A 9,972-nucleotide genomic window follows, 5' to 3' on the forward strand; every position below is an offset into this window, starting at 1 on the left:
ACATCAGTCCTTGTACATGCTGTAAACTTATTATGGGAATGAAATGAACGGAGTGCTCACTTTTTGATAGAACCACCTAAAAAAGCAATGCGAACCCAAGTAATGTCCTGCTATACCAGCATGTGTCCGACAGGGGGTAGCAAAGCAAAGGACCTTTGTCTGTGAGAGAGCCCACATCGCGCATGCGCGAGAAAAGCCATGTTCGCGCGATATTTGGTGAAGATCGCGATAGTATGCATGAAGTAGAAGTTAGAGGTTGCTAATGTTAGTTAGCTTTGGGGTAAGGCCACTTAATGTATACTCTACTCGAATTTAAGTTAATATGAAGACGCAGGATTACTAAACATGGATATATTTAAGGAGGAGACGGGTAAGAAAGGGCTTATTTGCCGCTTGGAAAAAGTTTAGCTAACAAGCTATTTTCTCGTATTAATTAAAGTCATGGCTAAATGAAGATAAATCACGAACATTTCCTCATCTAGTTTGTTTTATTAAACGACATTCACATTGTTTTCTGACTCTGTCTTTTTCAGAGCCCGGGGATATTCATAGGGCCGTAAGTACACCTTTTAAATTGTCCTGTGAGAAAGAGAAATTAAAATGTTGGTAACTGTTCAGCGTCCACATGTTGGCTCTTTGGGTTTGTAGGTGACTGTAATGTCCCTAATGTGGGTTTTATAATGAGGATAACCTGTAATGTGTCTAATATTAGTTTTAATTTGGAGTCACCAAACTAAACTTCTGGCTAAGAGAAACATGCATGCAGTCACTTCCTGTGTTTATTCTGTGTAGAAAAATGAGCGCAGATAGTTTTACTTCTTTATTGAACTACGGTACTGACACAGATCTTTCCTCCAGGAACTTGTGAAATAGCAGATGAACATGGTTAACTCTTTAAACCTTTCAAGTTCATGCTTTGGATCAAGTCACAATAAAAATGAATGCTATGAGAAATATCAGTCAGTGCTGTATTATGGTTTCAGCATTCAAAACACCCACAACATTTTTGACACGTGTCTTAAATTGTGTAACCTGTTGGACAATCCTGGTAGCACACTATGGGTCCTAAGCATTTTTATATTAGCTCATGACAACTAGGTATTTAGAAAGCTACTTTTAAAGGTAATCTGCATATATAATAGGGTAATTTCAGTAAACTGCAGATGTTGGATCCATGTATTCATAGAGCACAGAGAATGTAGCTTTTCTGCTGATGGTGATCGAGTGAGTCAGACCTTTCTCTGCATAAATGAAAGTGAAACTTAAGGATGGATTGCTTCAGTGTCAAGAAGCTCACTTCAGCTCCAGGTTGCAGTTGGTACACTGCTTAGGACAGCTTGGTTTGGTGCATAATTGGGTCCTAATCTAGGGTGAATGTAGGAAAATGGTGGTTTTAAGGCTGAAGGTGCAGAGCTAATCTAATGGTTTTCAGGAACTATGTGGAACATGGATTTATGTTATGTCTATTTTTCTTCTGCCTAACAGAGAGTTGTGGATTTGTCTGAAGGACGCCCTTGTCCTGTTTCCAACATTGGCTTTCTTAGTAAGATTTCACATTACATTTCCACCTGTAGTGTGCTTTATTGTTAAATGGTTTACATATTCATTCTGGAAATCTTATTATAAAATATGTTGTGTTCATGTATAAAACAGATTTGTAACAGATTTGCTTTTTCTAAACAGGGAGGGAAAGCACTGATGAGCTAGATGATACAGGTGTGGATGATAATGCAATTAACAGACGTGTAGATGGTCATAACTATTTCTATGGACACCCAAGGCCCTCTGACATGAATAGGGATATAAAAATGAGTGGAAACCATAAAAGGTTATTCAACTTTTATCAGTCCACACCGGATTACCTTCATCGACCACCCTCTGTAGAAGTTCCAGCAAAGGAGAATGTAAGTTATTTGTTTTATATGCTTTGGCAAGTGGGATTTTAATTGATTGTGATTTTGCAGACTTCAGATGGTTGAAATCTATGTAAAGTTTGTTTTGCAACTCTTAGGATACTGAGCAAAGATCCAGAGTATTAGCAGCTGAAAAAAACAAAGAACAGGATGAGAAGCAGCAGCTTAAGAACGAGGTAACTTCTGTTCTCTCTAGAGTTTTGTAGCAATGGGTGGCTGGTAGATTAAGGAAATTGTGCTTCATTGTCCATGTTTTATTTAACAGAAACAGAAGGCAAGAAAACAGCTTGAGATGCAGGAAAAGGTGAAACAGAACCCCTTAAAAAATGCAGAGGTAATGATCATGTGTGTTACAGATTTTAACAGTTTTTGTTTTCCTGTTTTACAGAGAAAAGATGATGTACAGGAATCGGATGCAGAGGACAGTACAGCAGTTAATGATAAATCCAAAGAGATTACAAATTCCAGGGTAAAACAACTGGCTTCAGCCAAAGATAGAGCCAGCAGCGAAAGTAGTGATGATGAATCGACTGAAGAAGATAGCGACACCAAGGATGATTCTGGTGACTCTGAGGTACCAAATTGTCATATTAGTACAATTCCTGCATTTATCATTATCAACATTTAAATTTCTGTAAGCAAAACGAAGCTTCTCAAACTGATATATCTGTAGTTTTGTAATGATTTTGAACTTTGTAGTGAGATACTGATAAATAGTTATCGATTTAAAAAGTTTGAACATAAATAGTTTTGAAAAATTATTTACATATTTGCTGTGAAATAACCTGTGTGTTGTGGCATTTTTGTGTTCAACTGAATGAGCATATCAAATGCCTGTAATTTTGCTGTGGAGGCTTTAACCACTTATGCAGGTGACTAATCATGTTTCTTTTTATTGCTTGTTTTAAGGAACTAGATATGACAAGTACTTTTGTGAGTGTAGTCAAGCGTAAGTTGGAGCAGAGGCCGAAGCCTGAGAGAAAGGAGAAGAAGCAGCTCCCAGTCAAAGGAGAACGTAAAACTGTTCCTGAAAAACTTAACGAAGACCAGGAAGTTGGGAACAAGGTGAGCTGTCTTGCAAATAAGTCTGGTTCTCAACAGAGTTGATGGATGATTACTGTTCCAATGACTGCAGTGTAGTGCATTAATAATTAACTGGATTTTGCCTTTTGTATGTGGGATAACATTGCTCTAATTTCACTCTTACTGTCTAAACAGGATTCTGCCACCACTAGACCACCCACCCTTGAAGATAATATAAAAATAAGTACTGAGTTTGCAAGTAAGCTTTATCCTTTTCATGTAAACACATCTTATATCAGATGAGTTGACCAGGATTTGTGGATATTTTAGTCATAATATGATTAATGACATGTTATTTTTAACTTTTTTTTTTTTTTTTCAACTCTTTACTGCAGATATTGGAAACAAGTTTGCAAATTCTGGAGACCTTAATAGTGCTGTAAAGTATTTCACAGATGCAATTAAGTACAACCCCACAGAGTATAAGTAAGAATATGTCCTTTACTGTATTTACACTTAATGTAATAATCATTTGTATACTGCAAATGTCTTTTAAAAAAATCTTTATTTTGCACAATTTAAATGGTTATTTCTGTTGTAGGTTGTTTGGCAATCGTTCCTTCTGTTTTGAAAAGATGCAAGAATATGAGAAGGCGCTGGCTGATGCAGAGTTGTGTCTCGGATTATGTTCAGGCTGGGTTAAAGGCCTGTTTAGGAAGGGCAGAGCTCTAGCTGGTCTAAAGGTAAATGTTCTCCAACAACATATGCACCACTGATATTGCTCTGTTTTAAATGCTGTGAATTGTAATGGCATGTGTGTGGGATGCATGTCTCTTGGTAGACAAAATAGTGTTAAATACGTCCAACATTCAGACCTGCAACAAAATATGATCCACTTAGCTAAAGCGTTTTAGCTTTGACAAGGTAACATCTAAGTCCTTTTTTAAATTGGTGTTTACATTGTTTTGTTTACCCTCATCATTTCAGGTTGGAGTGACTTTGTGGTCACTTTGGCCTTGTTGCAACACCACTGAATTAGTTCCAAGTGTTACTGGGCTTTGCAGGCTCACATTATTTACTAGGACATGTTTTGACTTGGTGTGGCTATAAGCATCAGTAACTAGGGTGATTAGTCCAGCAGGGTGACAGTAATAGGGTCTAAAGTTTGATTTAGTCCCAAGACAGAGGCTTTTTTTCTCTCTCCCTCAGAGGTATGAGGAGGCTGCCCAGGCCTTCAAGGAAGTTCTCAAACTGGACAGTTCATATGCAGAAGCTGCCCAAGAACTGATGCGGGTGCAGATAACACAACTAATGGTTTGTAACAGTAACATGTTTGTAGATAGTAGAGGCAGCAACGGAAACTTCCAAATATATAAAAATAATGCTGTCACTCTGTGAAACCTCATTAATGTGTATGTTTTTATTCCGCATTGTGTGTTAGCTTAGTCATGACTCTACTGGAACACTGCATATCTGAGGATAATATTTACTACACAAAAACAAAACTGATTTAAAAAAAGACCAGTATCAATATTTTTTTAACAGCAGTGTTTTGGAGAGTACTAAGAGGAAAATTTAAGACAGTCAGTGACTGAAGCCATTTTGTTTCAGGAATATGGATTCACACGGGAGCAGAGCTCAAATGCATTAATTATTCATGGCACAGTAAAAAAATCATTAGAAGTCCTGATGAAATTAAACCATCAACCAGGTGAGTGTGCAGTTGGTGATTTTATGATCAAGACTCAGACTTAAGTGTTGCCCTGCACCTGTATAGAGTACATTTACCTAGTCTGATCCTAAATTTGGGTAGTTAGTATGTGTGTCTGCACTATCTTGTTTTCCCTTCAGGAGCTATTCAACATGCCACGGTCCCAACGGCTCAAGTAGCAAATGTGACAGGAGTGTCTCCGGTCCTTTCAGCTAACACAAGCTGTGCATCTGCTGCTCTTACTCTATCCCAGGCTGCACCAAAAGTAGTACTAAAGAACAGAGCTTTAGGTCCAGTCCAGAATATGTCAAATGACCAGTGTACTGCAAAACCCATTCCTACTTACTGTGTCAAAAGCAGCAGAGATCATAATGGACCACCACCGTAAGTATAGAGCCAGTCACACTGTGGAGACGTTTCAAAATAGTTTGTTTACTTAAAATGTAATTTGACAACTAGAGATGGGCAATCTCCCTTAAAATGCTAAAAATATTTGTACTAACCATTATGTAGTATTGCCCCTTACAAATAACAGTTAATTGGATGATCCTCTGTTTTCTTTTTTTCTATTGGAAGAGAGCAGAGAAATTAAATGCTATAATGTAGTTCAAATTGTTCTGAATGCTAATTCAATTCTTACAGAAGTAGAGTCTCTGCATTTGTTGTTGCATATCATCTAATCACCTTATCTTTAATTTTAACATGTTTTACATATTTTCTTTCAACAGTGAGCTGTTTCCAGTTTGGGTTGGAAACTTAATTCACCCAGTGCCTGATTCTGCAATAACCAACCTGTTTAGCAAGTATGGAGTGTTCATTGTAGTGAGACTAAACCTTTTCATGTTATTTTAAATCAGCATTTGTCATCAGACGTATTTGCTGCATAGTAAGTGACGACTCACACATTGGCTTCTCCTGCAGAGTTGGGGATGTTTATAGTGTGAAGGTCCTAATTTCCAAACGATGTGCCTTTGTAAACTTCACAAAACAAGAGTATTGTGATAAAGCAATCCGGTGCCTTCATGTAAGTATCCCCTGAACTGTATGTAATTGGTCTGTGTAGATTGCACAGCTTTCCCTTCCTGTGTGCTCCTTTTCCTTATCTCATGAACCTAATGACTGTTACTAAACGCACACTCAGGCACACCTAGTTCAGTTATGTTGATCATTTTAGATGACGGTGTTAGTGCTGCTGTTGAACTGTACTGTATTATGCAGAGAGATGTTTCTGATATTTAGCCTCATTGATATAAATTAGAAGGGAAAAGAACTGAAAGTCCTGTCTGAAATTTCTTCCATCAGATGCCTTGTAAAGTGCCTAAGTTATGTGTTGTGACTAAAAACAATGGATGGGATTTTTTTTTTTACTTCTTCAGGGCGTTGAGTTAAATGGCGTCAGGATTGCTGTGAGATACCCAGACAGGATTCCACAAGGCATGGGCATTTCAAAGTCTGCCCTCAAAGCTGAAGACAGGATGAGAATGTGAGGTGAGTGCTTTATACCAAACACTGATATAAAGGAACAGTCCAAGGTTTGGCTAGTGCAGGCTGGCTGTTTATCTTCTGCTGCCACCCTTTATGCAAAGTTAATGCAATAAAAGCAAGTCGGTAAATTTCCCCAAAGGTTAAGCTTGTCCTTTACATTATCAAGGTTTAATTTGCACTAGATAATTAAAGCAGTAACACATATGAATGCTGTTAATACTTATTTTTATGGGGCGACAAGAAACAGGGAGATGGAGAGAAGGGGGAGACCCACCAACATTGCACACACATTGTGTTCATGCATATGATGCGCCACCCTAATCATTTGGCTATTGGGGCACCTCATATGAAATACTGGCATCATATTAAACACAACTAATTTCTAAACCATTATTTACAGACATAAGTACGCTGATGGGAAGGATGCATTTGGAAGCCGAAGACCTTTTCATCTTCAGACACGTTCCCTAACTACAGTGACAACAAGCATTGAAAGTAAACCAGATTCCTTTGAGGTCTGACTGCTCAGTAAAAGCAGAATCAGCATACTGTCCAGTTCAGTCCAATCAGGGTTGCCTATAAGGTTTAACTTCCAGTTGAAGTAGCTGTGGTGTTTTAAGTATATAACAGAGACCAATGTTTATCATTAAGAAAGAATGTATTAGTCAATCAAAAATTTTTTCTGATGCTTTTTTTTTTTCTTCTTCTTCTTTCTCAAAAGCATAATCTTTCAATTAGCAGGTTTCTGTATGCTGATGTGCCCAAGTTTTAGCAAAAGCTTTTAATTGGACAGCTTTGATTGTTTAAAATGTTAGAAAAAATTCTACATTCACATATCTACTTGAGGTTTAATTCCTTAACTGAGAAAACAGTCTGTTGAGCAGACTCCAGTGTTTACGACACTCTACTGACTGGTAGCACAGCATCACAGCTGTGTGAGATGGTGGTACTGTGTTTAAAAAAAAAAAAAATATATATATATATAGTACTCAGCTAGTCACATTCATGGAGCGAAAAAATGTGTTCAATTAATGCTGAGGCTTTTTATTCCTAAATAACATTAGTATTGGGCCCCAAAATACAGTATTACATGAAGTCAAAAATGATACTTGTATAGCTCAACAGCCTTTTTTCCCAATTTGTTGAGATGTAGGAACTGCTTTAAAGTATTAAAGAGCTTCACACTTTTGGCCTATATCTAGTCATCTAAATTCAGTATCTAGTCAGAGTTCTTTATTATTTACTCTAAATCTGCTTATGGTTAATTTTCATCCAATACTTTCAGGTTACATTTGATCATGGAGTGCAAAATTTTGTTATTTGGTCAAATGTATTCTTTAATTACAGAACTTGTGTTTAAGAATTAAACATTCTTTCATAAATTCACTTCAATGTGATTATTTAAATACGGCCATAACCACAAGCTGTTTATCCTAAGTATTGTATATGTAATACCCAGTTTCTATAGGTGACAGCTTTAAATGACATTTAGCCTTAAAACCCAGCTCACATTTCAGAGTACATATTTCAGTGCTACCTTCAAGCTGACAGAAGTTTAAAATCATTGGGTACAGCAGTGCTGATGGAGATGCATGTAAAGATGTCATGTTTATATAATATAAACTGAATTAACACAGAACCTCTCTAAGTTACTAATGCTTAACCTTTCTCTTAATGTATTTGAGTGATGTATAGTGTAAATTTGTAATCAGTTAAATTATAGCAAGCTAATTGACTTGCAGTGAACCTGTGACTTTCAAGGTCTCTGTGGATGTCTGTCTTATGTGTCCAGGCAGGAATCCAGCTTTGAACTTGAGTTGATTAAATTTACTAAATGTAATCTTGAGTCCAGTAGATGGCAGCACAAGCAAAGCATTGTCTCTACAGTTCAACCTGCTAAATTGGAGAATTTGTGCTGTGTCAAAAAATATTCCTAGATGGTGAAGTGTGTTCTTGCAGCAAAACTTTCTAATAAATTATGTAGACATAGTAAACATGTTGTCATGGCACTGTAGTCCTGAGCTATGTATAGTGCACCACTTCTGCAGCACCTGGGACAACAGTTTAAACAGTTTGAATACTGGTTATCACTTTAATTTGATGTAAAGGTCTTCAGATTAATGTGATGCTGCAGGGATAAAGTAATTTTCCTGCAACTTAATGTGCATTGGGCAAATCAGTTCCCTACAGTTGTAATTTGGACAAAGCACACTTCAGTATTTGGGCAGATGTAACTGCAGCAGTGTGTATCAATTTGCGTATAACTACACATCTATGTTTTAACACTAATGTTCTTATGAGAATGTGGCCTCTGAGTATCTCAATTCCTTTAAATGTAGATCTTTTTTTGAAGAAGAAACTAAACTGGAAACTCAGTTTGCATAAGATACATTTTCCTTTCCTAGGAATGAGGACTGCATATAGTTTTTAAATGATATAAAGACATGAATCACAAACAGCTATAATCCCTGAAGTCTTAAGCATCTGGTGCCTGTTGCACCCAAGTGAATGTTTCGGTGTGATCAGAAATGCAAAAATGGTCTTTTAGCCAGCAGCAAAAACATGGGACTCCCCAATGTGAACCGATTATTAAATGTGTGTAAGTCTACAGCACCTTTCACCTGCCGTTCTTCTCGCTCAATATGGGCTCTGTGTATTCCTGCTGATGGGGGGACTGAAGCATTTGGAGGTTTGATGCTTCTTCCTAAAAAAAACCCTCAAGTCCTGCAAATGTGAATGTGAAAAGTGTAGATTTATACTAAAGCCGATTGAAGCAAACCACAGCACTAATGTTTCATTAGTTGCTGCCACATATTCATAGCTCATCAACTGTCCTCAGCATCTGCTGCCACGGAGCCATGTGCTTTTTAGGAAACCAGATTAAAATGCAAGCTGTGCGGTAGTTCTTTCAACACTGATGGCAACATTGGGCTTAATTAGAGTCAGAAAACTTGATGCGATGTGCACCCACCCGTGACTGTAGTAGCAGGCTATGATCATATCTGTTCTCCACCTTGAAACACTCTCCTTGGGCCAGTTCTGTTGAATTGCTTGTGGCATTTCAGCAGCCTCCATCAGATGAAATGCTGCAGCCTCTTTCCTTTGCCAGATGTACATACCTAATTTTACAGGCAAAGGGGATAATGAAATATGCCAGGTAGAAAACTTCCCCTAATTTTTCAGGTTGCTGTTCATTCTTCTTTAGGCTACCACACAACCATGCAGATGGTTAGAAAACCAAAAACCTTTTCTTCAGTATGTTAAATTCTCAATTTTCTATCCAAAATATTTCAAAACCTCTCAAACTGTACTAACAGTCTGTTTTGTTTTGAGATATAACCACATTTTCCTTTTCCTAACTTTCAGTCACTTTAGTGGCTTTTTGAAATTACAGCAATTCTCTGTGAAGTGTTTTTGTTTTTGCTATGTAATCTCATTTAACACGGGCAGTGACTTCAATTTAAAATTGAAATTAATTGCAGGTTAATTGATTAATCAATAATCAGGCAGCTGCTTTGACTCTTTACTCTCTGACTAACTATTCAAAGGAGTGTTTGTCTGGCAAATAATTCTGTGTTCCAGCCTCTCAGATGTAATTTACTGGTTTTCTTATTCTCTTCATGGCTCTTACCAAGGCAGCTCGCCTCTGCCAAAGGGTGATGATGGAGTGGACTCGGGCAGGCCAGCTGACACATGGCTGCCTGCCTCACACTCAGCTGCAGCGTCAAGGTCAGCCAGACTCTTGTGTCAAACTCCACAGTGGGCTGCTGCCTCAGAGAGAACAGTTCACACGCTCTGTGGGGTTTTAATATTCAAGAGTTACTAGCAGGCAATTAAAGG

At 37.7% G+C, this 9,972-nt stretch overlaps 1 protein-coding gene across 2 annotated transcripts; it reads left to right on the forward strand.

Annotated features, from left to right (window-relative positions):
* The first annotated feature begins 217 nt into the window (after window positions 1–217).
* On the forward strand, window positions 218–8,126 carry LOC113125439 (tetratricopeptide repeat protein 31-like). 2 transcript variants are annotated; one of them, XM_026298899.1, is made up of 18 exons: window positions 218–370; window positions 534–556; window positions 1,486–1,543; window positions 1,684–1,904; window positions 2,012–2,089; window positions 2,179–2,217; window positions 2,302–2,487; window positions 2,823–2,978; window positions 3,132–3,195; window positions 3,332–3,422; window positions 3,538–3,679; window positions 4,146–4,250; window positions 4,548–4,647; window positions 4,788–5,031; window positions 5,376–5,450; window positions 5,569–5,671; window positions 6,024–6,135; window positions 6,533–8,126. In XM_026298899.1, the coding sequence occupies exons 1-17, from the start codon at window positions 346–348 to the stop codon at window positions 6,132–6,134; spliced, it is 1,821 nt and encodes a 606-aa protein (XP_026154684.1). In that variant the 5' UTR covers window positions 218–345; the 3' UTR covers window position 6,135; window positions 6,533–8,126. The 2 variants fall into 2 exon arrangements, with proteins under 2 accessions (XP_026154684.1, XP_026154685.1); XM_026298900.1 differs by lacking the exon at window positions 2,179–2,217.
* The last annotated feature ends 1,846 nt before the right edge of the window (window positions 8,127–9,972 follow it).

The sequence above is a fragment of the Mastacembelus armatus genome, chromosome 18 (genome assembly GCF_900324485.2).
Source record: "Mastacembelus armatus chromosome 18, fMasArm1.2, whole genome shotgun sequence".
Classification (NCBI taxonomy): Eukaryota; Metazoa; Chordata; class Actinopteri; order Synbranchiformes; family Mastacembelidae; genus Mastacembelus; species Mastacembelus armatus.

Coding starts and splice junctions, on each gene's coding strand:
- LOC113125439 (XM_026298899.1), top strand. CDS start 346: ATGGATATATTTAAGGAGGAGACGG. Junction 3,680..4,145: donor GAGCTCTAGCTGGTCTAAAG/GTAAATGTTCTC, acceptor TCTCTCCCTCAG/AGGTATGAGGAGGCTGCCCA. Junction 5,032..5,375: donor GATCATAATGGACCACCACC/GTAAGTATAGAG, acceptor TTCTTTCAACAG/TGAGCTGTTTCCAGTTTGGG.